At 53.8% G+C, this 19,214-nt stretch overlaps 1 protein-coding gene across 1 annotated transcript in view; it reads left to right on the plus strand.

Moving 5' to 3' along the window:
* Positions 1–1,834: 1,834 nt before the first annotated feature.
* Positions 1,835–19,214, plus strand: part of ANO2 (anoctamin 2) — a gene marked incomplete at both ends in the record, with an annotated part of 328,154 nt that continues 310,774 nt past the window's right edge. The window contains 2 exons of the mRNA XM_082634789.1: positions 1,835–1,855; positions 2,355–2,681. Coding sequence (XP_082490915.1) covers positions 1,835–1,855; positions 2,355–2,681 — 348 coding nt within the window. The remainder of the gene's footprint in view (positions 1,856–2,354; positions 2,682–19,214) is intronic.

Genomic DNA, 19,214 nt, shown 5'->3' on the forward strand with positions numbered 1-19,214 from the left:
CAGGGACCCAATGTCCTAGTTCTACCGAAACTGCCTGGCAGAGAGCTGGGCACATAGCGGGCTGCTCCACAAGCTGGTAACTGACCAGAGGTTCTGTTTCAAGAGACCAGGAAGAGCTGCCTTTTATACATTTGTTCGTTCATTCATTCATTCATTCGGCAGGGGCTAAGGGCTGAGCTGGATGTATAAGGTGTGACTTCTGCTCACGCGGAGTTTAAAATGAAAACATAGGAACAATGATAATAACCACTTTTTTATTGCATACCCGTAGTCTAATAACTGTCCGGGTGCTTTGCACGTGTATCTCTCATTCTCATTCCATCCTACAAGTTTGGGATTCTCCTTATTTTACAGTTGAAGAAACAGGCTCAGAGGCCTCAGAGCCAGCACGTGACAGAGCTGAGGTGTCAGCCCAGGCGCCCTGAAGGGCTGCTCTGGGGGGCCAGGGGGCAGCAGGGGCATGGGGACCCTTCAAGGGCCCTGGAGGTGGTGGCCCTTTGGTCAGAGGTTGCCCCTACCCTGCACCCACTCTTGGGCTGTCCTTGCGGTCGCCTTGAGGGGTGTGAGGGCTGCCAGGGTGCCCGCTGGTCTTGCTGCCTCAGGAGGGACCCTGAAGGCTAAGCCTTTGGCATAAATTCAGGCTGGCTCTCCAGGCAGTTCCCCACCCACCCTGCCCCCCCGGGTGCCACCCCTCTCCGCTTGTCTGGGAATCATGAGAGATTATGACAGCCGTCATCGGGAGGAGTTCCTGCTGGTGGCTACGTGTGTGTGTGTGCGCGTGTGTGTGAGAGAGGGGGAGAGAGAGAGAGAGAGAGAGATGGGGACACCCCCAGCCCTGTGGCCAGCGTGAACCTGGCTGGCTAAGCCTGTGAGGAATGACCGGGGTGAGGGGACAGCTGTGGGGAGATGTGGCCGCGGTCTTAGTTAGGGTCGCCCTGGTGTCCCCGCCTCAGTGCCTCAGTTTCTCCGGGTCCCCGGGTTTCCCATCCTCTGAAGCTGCTGTCCCCCTTTGTCCTTGCCTCACACAGGTATCTCCCTGCTCCCTGGCTCGCCACGCCGGCTGTGCCCCCGGGCAGTGGTCAGAGGGGGCCAGGGCCCCAAACACGGACAGCAATGCCTCCAGGTGCCGCGTCCCGGAGCCCGGGGTCTCCAGGGCAGTCTCACCCGATGTTCCAGCCAGGCGTCCGGTGGAAGGAGCTCCCCAAACAGCTCTGTGAGTACTGGGGTCCCCAGGAAGCCTGTGGACTGGGGTGTCCCTCCACCTGGGAGGCAGGTGTCGGGGGAGGGGTTTCTGTTAGGACCTTATCCTCTCCTGTCTCTCCGAGTCATGGTGACACAACTGTCCCAGCAGCACCAGGGCTCTCTGATCAGAGGAGGGCCCGGAAGGCGGGCGTGTGAAAGGCCAGGGGGCCCCGCCTGTTGGTCTGCAGACTCCCCGGCTCCCCTCCCTCAGGTCGGAGGAACCAGACCTCTGCTGGGGCGGCTCCGAGGCTCTCTCCTGTGCCTGGCGCTTCATCTGGTTGCCCAGGTGACTTCTCAGGTGGCTGCAGAGGCAGCTGGGTATCAAAGCGGTAATAAACAGGGAAACACCCAAAGCGGGAGGCAGGTCCCTCCCCCCACTCTGCCTCGTGCTTCCTCCTCCTCCGCTCTCAACCTCCCACCTTGGGGAGCAGACGGGAGTGGACCGCCGCCGTCTCTGGCAGGGTCCTCGCCAGTGGCTGGAGAGGAGGAGGGGGAGGGGGAGGGGGGGGCTGTGAGGGGCAGAGTGTACAGTGAATCCCCGTGGGGTGGGGGCAGGGGTGGGCCAGGCGGCTAGAAATCGGCCTCTGTTCCAATGGATCCAGAGAACCTGCCGGTGAGTACTGCGTGTTTGCAGGAGGGCCGCACATCTGCAAGGAGGAGGGGGTGTCGTGGTGCGTGCGGGGCGCCGCGTGTCAGAGTGCACTCGGGTGACGCGCGTGTGCAGTGTGTGCGGGCACGCCCGCAGGGAGGCCGAGTGCGGGATTGTGTGCACGCGCGGGAGCGGGCGTGGGGCTCGGGGCGCGAAGGGAGGCGGGCGGTGGGATGCGTGGTGTCGGCGCCACCTGTGCATCCGGGTACCTGAGCGCGCACGTATGCGTGGGCGCCGCAGCTGCGGGCGGCCGGCCGGGCCCGGGCTGGCCCCGGTAGCGGCTGGAGGCGCCGCGGGCCCGTCATGGCTGATGAAATGGGGCCCCTCTGTCCTTTCCTTGGGGCCGGGACGGCCTGGCTTCCAAGTCCCCCTCCCGGGGTCCAGAGCGCAAGGTCAGCCTCTCGCGCCTCTCGCCCCTCCCTCACTGGACCTCGCCGCCCGTGACCTAGTTCTCTCCGGCCAGGTCATCAACAGCTATCTGGAGGCCAGCGAGCTACTGTCCTGGGAGCCCCGTCTGAGCCGCATGCACTTCCACGACAACCAGAGGAAGGTCGACTACGTGCTCGTCTACCACTACCGGAAACGGGGGGCGCACCCCGGCCACGGCTTCCCTGGCCACTCGCTGGCGATCGTCTCTAATGGCGAGACGGGCAAGGACCCCGCCGCGGGGCCTCCCGGTGACATTGAGCCGGGGCCGCTCGACGCCCTGGAGGAGGAGAGGAAGGAGCAGCGGGAGGAGTTTGAGCACAACCTGCTGGAGGCCGGGCTGGAGCTGGAGAAGGACTTGGAGGTGAGGCCGGGCAGGTGGCAGAGGGTACGGGGTGGGATGGCTAAGCAGGCTGGGCTCCTGCAGGAAGCCTTGGCTTTGTTCTGGCGTTTGGCATTGATTTTTTTTTTTTTTTTTTTTTTTGGTGGGCAAACCAGATTTTCTTGCTCAAGGACTTGAGGAAGAGTTTTGGGATCCCAGGTGCTGGTGCTGGTCCTGGCGGTGGGGTGCCCATCTGCTCTGTGGAAGCTGGCTTAGTTAGAGACAGAAGACACGACATTTCTTGCTGGCTCGGCATCCTCTGGCCTTTGTAATGGTTTCCTTCGAATGAAGGCCTGGTTTGCCTGTTGAATTTTGGATTAAAATTCCTGTATAGAAGAACGACATTAGTAAGGAATGTATGGGGATTCCCTGGCGGTCCAATGGTTAGGACTCCACGTTTTTCACTGCTGAGGGCGTGAGTTTGATCCCTGGTGAGGGAACTAAGATCCTGCAAGCTGCGCAGCCAAAAAAATAAATAAATAAATAAATAAGGAATGTGCTTGCCTAGGGCCTTCAGGAAGTTGGTTATTTGGGCACTGAACATCAGATACATTTTATCAACTTGTGAGCTATATGTATTCTGACCTCTGATCAGTAGCCAGCCTGTGGAAATCCATTTATCTACATATCCGTCCATCTGTCCGTCCATCCATCCATTTCGTCACTCACTTCTCCGTCTATTTCTTCACACCCTACGATCCTTTAAAGATGACCTGCCTCTCCATCCCATCCAAACTCATCTCCTACCCCTCCCACACTCCCGTGCTGGCTCCAGCCCATGGGCCTTAACTGGGTTGTGTGTTGGTCACTGTTAACTTCAGGGCCTTTGCTCTGGTTGTCCCCTCTGCCTTGGGCACCCTTCTTCAGACCTGTGCATGCTCAGGCCCTCACTACAGACTTCTGCCCGAATGTTACCTCCTTCCAGACCTCTTCCTTGACCGTCTTAGGTAAAGTACTCCCAGCCCTATCATTCTGTTCCTTGACTCTGCTTTGCTCTTCTTCATCGTACTTAGCACCTGAAATAACATGGTAGATTTGTTTATTTTTTAATCTGTGACCCTACTGGCTCCATGAAGGCAGGGGTCTTGTTTGGTTCACTGCTGTATCCCTAGCACCTAGGACAGAGTCTGGCACATAGTAGGAGCTTAACCAGTGTTAGTTGAATAAATAAGTGATGTCCGTGAGTCTCAGGTTCCTCATTTGCAAAATAATAGACGTCCTGCAGGATTGTAGTTTTATATGCCCCCTCATTAGACGGGGCAATGGAAACATCTAGCACAATGTCTGGTACGCAGTCGATGCTCATTAAGTACTCATTATGATTATTGAAAAGGGTGTCATGCTGAGGGGTGGGGTGACATTCTCATCAGAAACCTGTTTTGTGAGATTCCCATTAATGCCATCCCCAAACTGGAAGGGACCCCCAGAGGTCATTCACCCATTTTTTATGTGGCCCGGCTCAGACCCCTTGGGCGGACCTGTGCTGCTCATCCAGACTCTTAAACCAGGAGCCCCTTTTCTCATTATTCTTTGCACCCCTGTAGGGACGTCGTGCTCTTTTAGGGCTACTCGGGGCTCCCTTGCTGTGGGAATGCTGACTTTGACTTTTAGAAACCCAGAGCTTGCTGGGTGCCTCTGATTGGGGTCTGGTGGGAAGGTTTCTTGAGGTGGCGGCGTGTTTGGAGGGCCGTACAGGGAGCTCTGGACACCACCACCACGGGAGGCTGCATCTTCTCTGGGTGTCAGGGAGTCAAGGAGGCTCAGGGAGCGGAGGCCTGGGCCTCGTGTGGCTGCTGAGTTGGGAGACAGCAACCTGCTCCAGAGCTGGACTCTGGAGTCTGAGTCCAGAGGTTCACATCCCAGGCCTGGCATCTGCCAGCCTCACGACCTTGGGCAAGTGACTCGACCCTTTCGAATCACAGTTTCCTTGTCTGTAAAAAGGGAGAAACAATACATTCTTCATTGGTGTGGGGTGAAGATGAAATAAGACAACCAAGTAAAGTATCTAGAATAGGAACGATGAGTGTGACTGCGTTGTTATTATTGGGAGTTGCCAGATTTAGCAAATAAAAACTCAAGGTGCCTAGTTAAATTTGAATTCAGATTAACAGCAAATAATGTTTTCAGCTTAAGTGTGACCCATGCAATATTGAGGGCATACTTGTACTAAACAATTAGTTGTTGCTACTCTGAAGTTCAAACGTAACTGTCCTCGTAACTCCTCCTACTGCTCCTAGTATCGCGGCTGTCTTTGCTGCCCTCCAGCGTGACTCATTTTGGTTGCTACTGGATTTTCCTGGCTTTGGCTGGGAATTAGGAGGGCCCAGAGCTAGCTCTTAGGACTGACTAGTGTTAGGTGGGGCTGCGGAGTGTGTCCTGGACTGTTGTTCCTGGTGTGTACCCACCCAGAGCACCTCCCTCCTGGCCCCTACCCCGGGCTTCAAGGCTGACTTACCTGTTCTTTCTTGGGGCCTTTCCAAGCTACTCAGCCTTCCCCAAGTCCCTTCTGTCATCAGGGCCTCCACCACTCATGTAGCCATTGTGACCTACCGTCTTGCAGTGTTTTTTTTTCTTTCTCTTTTTTAAAAATTAATTATTCTTATTTGCTTTGGCACCTCTGATGCAGAGTTGAGTTAATGACAGTGCTCAGCCATGGTGCATTATTATCAGTGTTCTGCAAAGGTCCTTCTTGTGACTTTTTTTTTTTTTTTTTTGCGGTACCCGGGCCTCTCACTGTTGTGGCCTCTCCCATTGCGGATCACAGGATCCGGACGCGCAGGCTCAGCGGCCATGGCTCATGGGCCCGGCCGCTCCGCGGCATGTGGGATCTTCCCGGCCCGGGGCACGAACCCTTGTCCCCTGCATCGGCAGGCGGACTCTCAACCACTGCGCCACCAGGGAAGCCCTCTTGTGACTTTTTAAAATACCCCCCAGCCCTTCACTCTTCACTGCCTGCCCCTTCCACAGGCAGTCATTCCAATGCCTCGTGTTTCTGGGAAATGCATAGTGTTATTTTCACTGTATGCAATTTTTTTTCATTAAAAAAACAGACGTTATTGTTTAGAACAGTTTTAAGTTTACAGGAAAATTGGACACACTGTCCCACACACCCAGTCTCCTCTGTTATTAATATGGTACATTTGTCACAACGAATGAGCCGATATTGATACACCGTCATTAAGGAAAATCCCTCCTCTGTTCAGATTTCCTTAGTTTTTACCTTCTCTCTTTTTCTCCTCCAGGATCTCAGCCCAGATCCCACATTCTATTCAGTGTCATGTTTCCTTAGGCTCCTCTTGGTGGTGACAGTTTCTCGGAACTGTATGCAGTTTTGATTTACATAGAGGAGCTCTGTTTTACATCCCATTCTGCTGCTTTCTTTTTCCCCCAGCACTGTATTTTTCAGACCATTCACGTAGTGCATGTGCATCTAATCCCTTTTTTCTAACCAACGAGCGCTTGTTTACCTAGTCGCTCCCCGAATGATAGAGAGCACCCAGTCGCCACCCAACGAGGTTGCAAATGAATTGTCACCTCCTTCAGGGCAGTGTCCCATGATCTGCTCCATCTCTCCCCACCCGGCCCCCGTGCCATGTTGGTGCTAAACCCTGGTTAGAGCTGGAGACCGTGAGGGTCTGAACCGTTCTTCTGTGCATCAGGATGCTCAGCCTCAGGCCGTGAGCAGCAGCCTGGACCTGGCCCCTCACGGGGGCGGGGACATTGCTCGGCTTCCCCTGGTGGCCGTTCGGAGAGCGGGTGCACTGGCCCCACCTGCGCGGCTGTCTCCACTCTTCCGGGCTGGACCGCCTCTTAGGCTCTAGTTTCACTCTGAAGACAAATGGAGAGGAAATGGGTTTCTATCAGACACCCATGGAGAATATTCACTTAACCTTACAGACTGAAAGAACTCTGCGGCCACCAAACTCTACTTGATTGAGTGTCGTGTGGAGTTCATTTCGACCCTAGTTGGTAGCTGGCCGTGCTTTAGGCAGGAGGAACACTGACGTGTCCTTTCCGTTTGGTGTTTCACTTTTCATTTTGTGTACGTGTTGCCATGTATTGACAAGGTCCATGTTCATATTTTAAAGACTATTCAATATTTATTGGATGACTAAACCACAGTTGGCTCTGTTTTCTTACGTTTGGTCATTTGATTAGAATTTCATCTAAAGACCTCGCTGGAGGGACTTCCCTGGCGGTCCAGTGGTTAAGACTCTGCGCTTCCACTGCAGGGGGCGAGGGTTTGATCCCTGGTCGGGGAAGTAAGATCCCGTATGCCACGTGGTGTGGCCAAAAAAATTTTAAAAATAGAGACCTCACTGGAGGTGCCTGTGGATGACAGAGACCCCTGCACCCTCACTGCCAGTTCGGATAAATGAGGGCCCCCTGTTTGGAGTTGAGCATCACTGCTGAATGGGAGGCTAATGCAAGCAGTTGAGGGACTTAACCCAGCGTCGAGCCTCCAGACCGGCTGTAGAATGGATGGGCTGAACAAGGCCTCCTGTGACTCACCTCCTCCCGGGCGCTCCCAGACCTCCTACCCTGAGTGAGACTGAGCCCGAGGGACAGAGGCAGAGACTCAGGTGGCACCAGGGGGAATCCAGAGCCAGGAGCGAACCCCAGAGCCTGGAGCGTGCGAAGCACTTGGTGGGCCTGGAGGTCCTGCTTGTGGGCTTGGCGGTAAAGGCCTTCTCCCAGCCTGCAGGCCCGGAAACTCCAGCAGGCGTGGCCCCAAACTTCATCTCTGTGAGCAGCCGATGTTCCCAGCTGGGAGTGGAGAGAGGGCATCGACACGGAGACCAGGCGGCCCCCGCTCGGCGCTGGCCTCCTGGGATTAGGGCGCCAGAGGACCCATAGCAGGAGCTGCCTTTAATCAGCACACGGTCCTGCATCTCCGGCAGCTCCGTGGGCTGCTTTGGGCAGAGTCAGGTGTAGAAGGGGCACAGTGCCAGCTGGGAAGTCCTGGAAGCCCACAGCTTCATTCAGGAGGCAGAACTCTCCTCTCTGACCTGGTGTCGTCTGGCAACCCAGGAATGACCAAACTCCTCTCTCTCTGCGGAGAGGAGACCCCCTCCCGCCAAGGCAAAGGATGACTCTGACACCTGACTCCTCACCCTGTAGCCCTGACGCCTGACACGTCAACCCAGATTACTGTGCCGGCTCAAAAGGAGTCATCTAGGGGACCTCTGAGGTGTGGGACATTGTGACCTCCCAGTGGGGCTCATTTAGGGGAGAAGCTGGCGGGCTGGGAAAATCAAACGCTGCCTCACTCTCTTCAGATCAGAGGCTACTGTTTCTTGACCTTTGTCATCACCCCTTCTCAGGGAAGGGTTTTTATACATCGGATTAAACAGCTGATGGGCACCTCCGTCCTCCTAGGCCCTTGGACAGTGGTAGGGCAGCTTTGGGAAATTGCTCTGTCTTAGAGTGTGATTTGGTCTCTGGCTTTAAGGAAGGAAACTGTCTCTCCCGAGTGCCTTCTGTGCGTCTCATAACGTGGGATCCTGCGTCCACCTGTGCATCCTCTTTGAGTCTCCGTGAATATCCCGCAAGGCGGGCGTGAGTCCCATCTTTTCGAGGAGAGGAGGAGACAGGCTGGGAGAGGCTAGCGACTCAGCCATGGTGACATCTGCCGAGTGATCCAGCTGGGATTTCAACCCCGGCTGAGACCTTCTGGGGGCTTTGTCATCCCAGGGAGAAGTGACAAGCCCTTGATAGCAGTTTCCTATTTTTCCTTCCCCGGAGTTCACAGAGGTTCTCTGCAGGGGCCTGGAGATACTGATCTAGAAAAGGGGACTGCTTTGGGGCACCCTTGCTTTGTCCTCCGTTATAGGGGCACAGAGTGGGCGCAGAGCAGTGACCACCACCAGTCGGGGCCTCTTGCTCTCCTGGAGGCTGCGGTGGCCTCCCCAAAGGGCCAGGCCAGCCCGGGTGGCCATTTCTCCTTTTATGGTATCAGTTTGCAGCCCTGCAGATGATAGACACTCACACCTGCACTGTCTTCTCTCTTACGTGTATCATCTTCCTTTGCTGGGAAAACTAGGATGTAGGAGATTCCCTAATCCTTAGGAAAACCGTGCTGCTTGCTTTTCTAGGGTGACAGCGTCCCCTGGAGGTCTTCCTGTCCCTCGCTCTTCCTCAGGCCCCAAGCAGGCTGCTGGGCGCTGGAGTGAGGGGAATGGTGTATTTCTCTGGGCTGGGGGTTCCCACACCCCTGCTGACGCCATCATAAGACTAGTCTGTTTCCTCCTCAGGAACGGGATAGGGGTTTGTGTTCTTAAGGAAGCTGCAGGAGTGCAGGGAACGTGGCATCTAATCACGCCCCAGTTCATCCCGTCTCCTGGCGATGCTGCTGCGCTCTCATGGGTGTGCGTGGCAGTCCCGCAGCTGTCGACTTGCACTAATGACTGGGGAAAACACGATGATTTCCCCCTGGCTTTGGATGTGTTCCTGTCTCACTTGCCCCGCTCTGAAGCCGTGTGCTGGAGCCCAGGGCGTCTCACCTGCCTCTTTCCTGCCCCAAGGGAACTTCAGAGAACACAACAAAGACAGCTGCCGCAGCCCCTGCCCTCGGGACCGCACAGCTGAGCAGAGCAGAACAGAGCTGGGTGGACCTGGTCTCCTAGGAGAGGCCTCCAGGCAGCCTGGGGGTGGGGATTCAGAGAGAAGCAAGGAGGGCAAGTCAAGGCCCCCAAACCTGGGTGAATATCAATTTCCTTTTTCAGAGTTTGTAATTAAAAAATGAACATTCATGAGCAGCATGGAGGTGCCTTAAAAAGCTAAAACCAGAACTACCGTATGATCCAGCAATCCCACTCATGGGCATATATCCAGAGAAAACTATAATTCGAAAAGATACACGCACCCCGTTGTTCACACACAGCAGCACTCTTTACAATAGCCAAGCTATGGAAGCAACCTAAATGTCCATCGACAAATGAACGGATAAAGAAGGTGTGGGACATATATACAGTGAAATACTACTCAACCGTAAAAAAGAATGAAATAATGCCATTTGCAGTGACATGGGTGGACCTAGAGATTATCATATTAAGCGAAGTAAGAAAGACAGAGAAAGACAAATACGTGACATCACTTATATGTGCAGTCTAAAAAAAGATACAGGTGAACTTGTTTACAAAACAGAAACAGACTCCCAGACATAGAAAACAAACTTATGGTTACCAAAGGGGATGGAGGGGGAGATGAATGAGTTTGGGATTAACATATACATAGTACTATCTATAAAATGGGTAAACAACAGGGACCTGCTGTAGAGCACAGGAAACTGTACTCAATATCTTTTGATAACCTATAATGGAAAAGAATCTGAAAAAGAATATATCTATATGTATAACTGAATCACTGTGCTGTACACTTGAAACTAATACAGCATTGTAAGTTAACTAATCTTCAATTATAAAAAAGAAAAAATATTGACATTCATTATTCTTATTTTATGCTTGTGGTGTCCCCACCGGGATGGTTGGGCCATCTCTCATCCCCTTGATGTAGGAACAGAGGTCCCTTGCCAGGCTGCTGGGGAACAGGGCTGTGCCTGGAAACCGGGTCTCCTACCTCCTGTTCCCCCTCCTTTCTTACAGCGACTCTGCAGGGTGGTGTTTGGCTTACATGGTCCCCCTGCCATGCAGACAAACGCTGCCCAGGTTATCAAAGAAATGGCTCTGGTGAAAAGCGGGCCAGGGGTTTAAACAGAGTTAGAAGGAGCTGGGGGCTGGCTCTTTCTCAAGTCCTTTACGTCCGGGTGTGTTTCATCGATCAGTGAGCTTCTAGCAGGTCCTAGGATTCCTCGAAAGCAGCTGGAAGGAGGTTCTGGGCTTTGATTATCCCATTTCCCCCCGTGGTAGCAGAGGGCAGGCATCAGTGGTTGACCTGCTGAGGGCTTCTGGCCTGCGCACCCCTTGGCCTGCTTGTGTTTTGCTGGTTTTCTGTTACCAGGAGCAATCGGTGAGGTACCCGGACATGGGGTCATGTGATATGTGAGCTGGAAGGGCTTGGAATTTCTCTCAGTTCCGTAAGAGAGTGGGAACCGAAGTCGAGAGGATGTGACTTGTACAAGCTCACGCTGCTAGTTCCATCTTCGGTGGATGAGATCCTGATTGCAGAGAGTCTGTGCAGACAAATAATTTGTGCGGGAGATGACCTCCTCCTGTTAGGTCCATCTTGCTTGCAGCCAAGTTGTCATCTTCCTGGCAGCAGCCTGGTGTCTGGGCCTCCTCGTATGACTGTCAGTGTCCGTGGCTGGTGCCTGTTCTGACTTAACACTGCGCTCTGCTGGGGGTTCAATATTTTGTGTGTCACTCCTGCTCCTCTCATATACATCAGTCTCTGTATCTGGTGAAGAGAGGGTCAGGGGACAGCTGGTCCCATCCTGCTAATCTTCCCTCTTCACGGCAGTGCTAGATATTTCGGTCTCTGAGACAAACGTGGAGAAAGAAGGCCTTTCTCCACCGGTCGTCTGATAAATTCAAGGTCTTTGTCAGCCAGGGACCGCTTGGCTAGTCACTTCAGCTGTAAAGATGCCCAAAAGGGAAGCAGCTGCCAGAGAAGACCCACCGGGCTCCGTCTCTGGCCTCCTCTCTCCTGCCTCTCCCTTTAGCAGACGTTCACCTCCGAGGTGGGGCTGAGGCCTCTAGTCTGCTGGGCGAAGCAGACGTGACCATGGAGAGCCACACGGTCAGGTCTAAAAGTGCAGTTACAGAGGTGGGAAGAGAGTGCTGGGAGAGTGACCCGTGGCCTGGGTGACCGGGCGAAGTTCCACTCCTGCCTTGAAGCTCTAGACTGAATCACCTTCCCTCTCCCTGCCCCCAGATGCTTGGGGCCCAGCAGACCTGAGTGTGCTGTTTCTGCTACTTTTATCAACGCTCCAGGGAAGATTCGCCCTCTGCAAGCTGGGACGCTGGGGAGGAGGGTGCAGGTTTGGAAGGCTTAGCTGACCTGGGTGTTGTATGTGGTGAGGTCTTTCTTGGAGCCTTTGAGGTCTGGAGACACCATTGGTTATATCCGGTGCTTGATCCATGGTGAGGATGTTCTGGGCCACCAGCCTTACGTGTCCCCCTCTCTTCACTGCAGACTCTTTTCTCAGTGTTCTCAAAAATTGCACTGATGAAGTCAATTTTCTCAATTTAAAATTGTTCTTACATGTCTTTCCCTTCAGCCTTTGGGAGCTGTCAGCACCTGGCTGCCAGTGTGTACTTGGTGAGGGCAGAGGACGTGGGTGAGAAGGAGAAGAATATTAATGGGAAAACTTAGAATTGGCCCATCATGTTTAATTTTGCATTTGATTTTGGTGGTGATTTTCTGTTTCCTATCCTATGAGTTCTTCCACTAAAATTTTTCCTAGTTTGAGTGTTGGAATTAAGCATGTTGGTGTTTTAAGGACTTTCGTGAAGGGTTCTGCAAGGAACGCTGTGACCTGGGCGTGTCGTCCCAGCTCCTGAGGGACCTCGCGGCCTGGCCTGCCCTGGCGTCGGGAACAGACAGCCCCTCGCTGTGTGTTCTGCTGAGAAGCTCGACTTTTCTGGATGAGCAAGGGGTGAGTGGATGGCGAGTCTGAGTAGGGCTGTGGCCTCTGCCCGAGGGGAAATGATGTGCCTGTTTGCATCCAGGCCACAAGCAAAAGCGACAGGGCCCCCGATGTGCTCCCTGCCTCCCCTGTTCTGTGCATCAGGACTGCAGGGAGGACAGGCCGAGGGGACAGCGGGAGCAGAAGGAGGGAGAGCTGGCAGGATTGTCAGCCGTTGGCCAGCCACGTCACTGTCTTCTGAAGCAGACGTGCGCGGTGGAAACCCCGCCCACTCTTGCCCTCGTCCCTTCTCCTCACCCAGGAGGTTGGCTGAGGCCAGAGTGTGTGAATCTCCCCCGACAGGTTCATGGAAGTGGACATGTACTGCGTGGGGCTCCTGGGGGACTCTGGGTCCGTCCCCACATCTTCCAGAATGTGATCACTGTCCCTCGGGCATCGCTGGTTTGGGAGTCCCTCTGCTGTCTTCCGCCCGTGACGGCCAGCAGCCCGACTCTCTGTCCAGCTCCGCAGTCGTGGGGCCGGGCTGTGGGCCTGGGCTAGGTGACCGCTGGTATTCTTGTAACTGTCTTGTCGTGTTTCCACTGGGGGATGGCTCGCGTCAGGTGTCCTCTCTGAGCTCCTCAAGCCCCCAGGGACTTAACTCATCCACCGGCCCTTGGAGGGTCGAGGTTTCCCAGGCCTGGGAGAGCGCCTGCGGGGTTTAGCACCCTTTCAGAATCGGGAAGTCAGAGGAGTGGGATTTGGAGGGTGTGCTGTCGGGTTGTGTTTTCTTTGTCAAATGCAGACTGGGGAACCACCAAAGGCTTTGGAGCTGAAGCCCGGGGCCCCGGCCTGGGCGGGCTTTGCTGCTGGAGCCCTGCCCACACTGCCCATCCGCAGATGGCGCTGTGTGCGTTGCTGTGTCCTGCGCTCTGGGTGCAGCTGGAGGGGATGCATTCAGACCAACTTGGGCCAGGGCCTGGGAGCAGGGCTGTGCTGGCAGAACATTTAGAAGACCAGTGGCTCTGGGTGGGAGTTATCTCCTGGTGTCACCTGGACTTCTGTGGCGGCAGGAGGTAGAGGGAAGAAATCTGGAGCGCAGAGGGCGATGAGCAGGGGTCACGGGCGTGGCCTTTGTGCACGTTTCTTAGCCACGCTGGGCCAATCTTCTCATCTGAGCCGTGGAGCAGCCCCTTCCGCGGGTGAAGATACTTCACAGGCTGCAGGATGTCCTAGAAAGAAGTGCCATCACTTCCCCAGGTCTTTGTAGGAATGGTGTGGGCTTGCTTCTTGCATCGGGTTTTCCTCTTTGCCACGGGTCCAAGTTGGCTCTCCCACATGCCACATTTTGCTTTAATTTTCCACGATTTTTACCCTTCCTATGAGCTGGATTGAATTTCCTTTCCATTTTCTGAGTGAATGAACATGCTAATGTGTGGATTAGGCCTCCCCAAAGGGAGGAGGTGCGGGGAGTTTGATGTTTAGTTGGGGGAAGAGATGTAATCACAAAGGCTTAGATGCTGATTGCCTCTTTTGTGGGTTCGTCTGGCCAAAGGATCTCACAATTTCAGTTATTTTAGTACTGTGATCATGATCTTGAATACCCCTGCTTACCTGTTTCATGATAAATAGTAAATAACCATTTACTGTTTACGCTGTTACTTGCTGAATGTTTTTGCTAAGTTGTTCAATTTTTAAACTTAAATTTATTTTAAAAGGAAATACTATATCATTATTATCAATGGAAAACCAACACACCAATAAATGGAAAATAACTACAAAGATAAGCCACAGCAGAAACACAGTAACATCACTAATTTCCAGCTGGACTCAGTTGGCTGCAGAAGGTCTGAGGCGGGGAAGCAGGTTCACCCTCTGTTGAGAAGGAGGCTTATGACGTTGTACACTTGAAACTAACATAATGTTATATGTCAGTTATACCTCAATTACAAAAGTAGAAGAAAAGCTAAAAGAAAGAAGGAAGCTTAGGTAGTGTCCGAGAGCTTAAAGATGTACTGACATCAAATGGAGACTTTATCTTTGCAGTTAATTGAAAAGGGACTTTCTCACCGTTTAAAAATGTTATCTGACGCCCTGTTGTGTCTGTCCTTCATCTAACGCTCCTTGTTCTTGGGCAGAATTGCCAAAACACTTAGTTTTGCGTCCTCTGGAGCTTCACTTCTTCCCAGATAGATTGAAGACTTTGAGAGCAGAGGTCGTGTTTTATTCCTCTTTTGTTTGTACAGTGTCTGACACATAGGAGATACTCAAGTGTGTTGAATTGACTCAAAGCATAATGTGTAGCAAAGACAGTACACGGTGGAGTGGTTCAGGGGAGGGGACCATCCCCAAGAGCTGGAGTTGGCAGGGAAGGCTCTCCCAAGAAGAGAGACCCCGCTCCCTTTCCCTGAGCCCTGCTCCCACTCTCAGCAGCCTGGAACCCTGCCCGCATTTCCTTCCCCCCTCACCCGCTCTCCACCTTCCGGCTTCTTCTGCAGCAGCTTCCCCAGCCAGGGAGGAAGATGCCATAGCCTTTGGAGCACCCCCGTCCTGAGGGGAGGGCGGAGGGGAACAAACACGAGAGGAGGGGGTGGGAGGAAGCGTGGGCGGGGGAGACAGACAGACAGACACACACACACAGGTCGGGCACCGCTGGGGTAAACCTGAGCCCTTTCAGGCTGCCCTCGGGTCCAGCGCTAAGAGGATCGGTGACCCTCCTGGGGAAGAGGTTGAGCCTTGGGGGTTGTTAGCAGCTTTGCCTAGCTTTCTCCCCTCCCTCTCCAGTTCTCTCTTCTTTCTCTCAGCACCTTCCAGCTCTGCCCTTGGGGCAAATCCCACAGCCCAGAATGATTACCGTTGCTGTGGACTTGTTGATGTTTGTGTTTAGGACAGGCTTGTCTCCATGTGATTATGAAATCCTTCAGAAACAGACACAGACACAATTTCATACGGATCGTATGTCAGGAACTGTCTGCGTGACCAGGGCTATGTCCCCAAGGCCTCTCTGGCCCCGGGACCTTGCCTTCATCCAGTCACCAGAAATCTCCTTCTTGGTGTTGCCAGGAATACCTGTTCTCTCCCTCCTGCCACGGGGGCCGCAGGCATCTGGACCCTTCCCTCCCTGAGCATCTTAATGCTGCTTTTGAAGATATTAGTCATGACAGCAAATACTTTTACCGTGCTCGGTACATAAAGCGACTCATTAAATCTTTGTAAAAACCCTATAAAAGATTTACTATTACTGTCTTTATTTTTTTTTAATTTATTTTATTTTATTTTATTTTTTTTGCGGTACGCAGGCCTCTCACTGTTGTGGCCTCTCCCGTTGCGGAGCACAGGCTCCGGACGTGCAGGCTCAGCGGCCATGGCTCACGGGCCCAGCCGCTCCGCGGCATGTGGGGTCTTCCCAGACCAGGGTACAAACCCGTGTCCCCTGCATCGGCAGGCAGACTCTCAACCACTGCGCCACCAGGGAAGCCCCTGTCTTTATTTTTTCAAGTAAGAAAACTGAGTTTACTTGGTCAAAGTCAAAGAGCTAGTGCCAGAGAGGGATTCAGACCCTGCATCTGAGTCTCAGTAACTGCAGCGTCCCACCTCTCTGGGGATAACGCTTCTGCCCTCTGAGCTTGGTGTGGGGAAGGGGGGGGGTCCTCATTCTCATCATCGGGATTGTTGGCCACCAAAGCACGTTCAGGAGAGGAGCCGGGAGCCTCTGAACTTGGGAGCGTTCTCTCCTTCCCTCTCTGCTCCCTGTTCCGCCCTCTCCGTCACCCCTCTTATCCGCCGAGGAAGGCGGTCATGGGATGGGGGAACAGCTGGATCCCTGCAGATACCTGTTAATTACCCACGGACTGTGTCTGTGGCAGGAATCAGTCTGCTCAGGGCTGCCTCTGAGACAGCTGTAGATCTGGACCAGCAAACGGTGAGGGGCAGCAGGGGTTCCCAGGAGGGCGAGGCTGGGGACTGACACTGCAGGAACTGGAGAGAGCGCGGGGTAGCCTGGTGTCCGGAGCCACTTTGGACGGTGACCAGTGAGCCAGCGTGGAATGTCAGCCCCCTGGGAGCAGGGCTGGGAGGACCCCTACGTGTGTGTTGTGCCCTTTCCTGCCCGTGGGCATCAGGAGGGCTGATGGCGGGACCTGTTTGTCTGGGGTGCCCAGCCTCTCTCTTCTGTGGCTTCTCCCATCTGGTTCTCCCATCTCTCTCCCCCCTTTACATTCACCCTCAGGTTTTTCACTCAGACCCCTGAGGACAGCCGGACTTTGCAGCAGCTGCGTCTTTAATAGGGATCAAAACCGTAGGTGATGGTGGTGGACTGGGCACCTGCAGATAGAGCAGGGCTCTGGAAGTCACACCCGAGTGACCCTTTCCTTTATCAAGGACCACGGCCCCAGACAGGCCTCCTGCCTTCCTTTACCCCCACCTTCAGAAGCCGCTGATGTCAGAGCTTAATGCCTGCACGGCCAGGCAGCATTTGGGATGGAGAGTCCCTTGTGTGCAGAGGCGCGTGCTGGTGTGGGGTGAAGAGGAGGAAGATGTCAGCACGCTTGGGGGGGGTCAGTGTTTAGCGAAGGGCACAGAAGGCAGACAGTTTCTCAGGGTCACGCAGGGCGACCCCCGTAAACATGCAGGTTATTCTGCATATGGGCACGTGTGGTGGCGAGTGGTTAATCTGCTCACAGCCTCTTGCATTCTGGGTCATTCCCTCCTGCTGTTCGGATGCTCAGGAAATGGAAGCGAATTCTCTGTCTTGTTCCGCTTGGCCAAGCGGAACAAGACAGAGATGCTGGGATCTTCCTCCCCCAGACACAGAGTGTCCTGCTCTCCAGGACAGAAGGGCTGTGGTTGATTGGCTCTCCCTGCTTCCGCTGGTTTGGGTAATTGCACGTGATAGGCACAGACCCTGTTGCCTGCATATGTGTGTCTGCACGCAGCTTAGCTGACTTGTTACAGTGACTGACACCAGGAGGGGTGGGGCTGGAAGGTTTCCTGAAGGAGAAAGTTCTGGGGTAAAGTGAGCTTGGAATCCCAGCTCAGCCACTAAGCGATGCATAAACTTGGGCAGATTGTATGATGTCACCTGTCACTCTGGTTTTCTCATCTGATCTATTTGAGTTGTTTTGAAGACAAGTGGCCCATCAGGGGTGCGTGATAGTTGTGAAGGAAACAAATGATTAAATGAGGGGCCATTCGTCAGAGTGTCTAGGGCAGTGCCTGGCACATGTCAGAAGCTCAGCTTAGGGCTTTCCTGGTGGCGCAGTGGTTGAGAGTCCGCCTGCCGATGCAGGGGACACGGGTTCGTGCCCCGGTCCGGGAGGATCCCACATGCCGCAGAGCGGCTGGGCCCGTGAGCCATGGCCGCTGAGCCTGCGCGTCCGGAGCCTGTGCTCTGCAACGGGAGAGGCCACAACAGTGAGAGGCCTGCGTACCGCAAAAAAAAAAAAAAAAAAAAAAAATGAAGCTCAGCATAGCTGCTGTTCTAGTTCCTTCCTCTCAGGCCCAAAGATCCCTAAACAGCTTCTGTTGTTTTCTGGTCTCCAGGCTGACCTGTCTGTAAATGAGCTGGACTCTCCCATCCTAATTATTCCCATTCCTCTCCTGGCCTGGCTTCACAGACCCATGTCAGGCTCTAACACCTGCTAGCTGTCCACATGCCCTGGAGAGCCTCCTTCAACCAGTTTTTATCTTTTCTTCTTTCTGAAGTCTCTGGAAAGTTTTCCCAAGGGCTAAAACCTGGTATCAGATACCTCACCAGGAGGCTGACTGGTTCCCAGGAAGACTCACCTGGAATCATAGGGACCTTTGCACGGATAGGTCATCCATCTGTGTGCCCTCGTCTGAGTTAGAAGTCTTGCCTGCTACACGGAACCCCTGTTTATAAAATTCTCATTAAAATTTAAGTATATTAATGTAGCTTGTTGCAGAGAGTCCCTTTTTAAAGTGGATAATCAGCCTAATTGATCTACCCTCTAAACCCAAACTTCCAGACCTCAAGTTGGATGGAAGTGATACACACTTGTACCTTCCTCACTGTGCTTCAGTGAGAAATAAGATGCAGCATACCACTCTTTAAGCACCATCTAGCCCGTGACCTACCAGAGGGAAAGAAGAGAAATCGCTTCTTTTGCTTGCTTGCACAGTATCTCAAAACTCAGGAGGGAATTTATTCTTGAGATCTATAACCTAAGTGCCTCAGAGCAACCACAAGTTGATGAAGGAACAGGTCAGATGGCACGCCTTTGATTGGCCCCGCTGGGTCTAACGTACATGGGGACTTGTCTCGGGAGCCTCGTTTTGAGACTCCCATGTCCTAGGCAGTGGAGCCAGCAGGAAGATTGGGAAGTATCCTCCTTGCAAGCCCGAGGAGCGGGGAGTCTGGTCGTCTGCAGATCGGAGCTTGGTCTCAGACTCAAGACGGGTCATGTGACTTTCCCCAGCCCTCAGATTTCAGTATTTTCAGTTGGTTTGGGCTCCTCCATCTCCTGTCTCCTGTGGCATCTACGGGCAGGTCAGCTCCCTGTTTCCTGCAGAGTCAGGTGGTCCTTGCTGGGCTGCATGGGGTGTCTGAAGGTCATCTAGGCCATGCCCCTGCCTCTGGGACGGGCTTCCTACGTCCCCCGGGTGCTGCAAATAGCTTCCTGGGGATTTCTCCATCACCTCGGATAATCTCTGCCTACGCTTCATAGCGACAAGGTTCTTTCTAGAGTCTGACTTGACCTTCCCTTGCTGCCATCTCCACCCTGTGGTCCACTTAGTCCTGGCCTCCAGGGAGGCAGAGAACAGCTGCCGGCCCCGCCCCTGCTCCTTCCTTGTTCTTGTTGGGGTAGCACCTCCATGCATCCAGCCTGTGAATCCCCCAGCAGTTTCTTTGTCACTAGATCACATTGCAAACTCCTGTCCAAATGCTGTCTGGCCGCTTCCTATTCCAGGCATCTCCCTCCCACCTGAGTATTTGTGTTTCTGATTATTTAGCCCCAGAGGCAACGGCC

Source organism: Mesoplodon mirus, assembly GCF_964341445.2.
Source record: "Mesoplodon mirus genome assembly, chromosome: 11".
NCBI lineage: Eukaryota > Metazoa > Chordata > Mammalia > Artiodactyla > Ziphiidae > Mesoplodon > Mesoplodon mirus.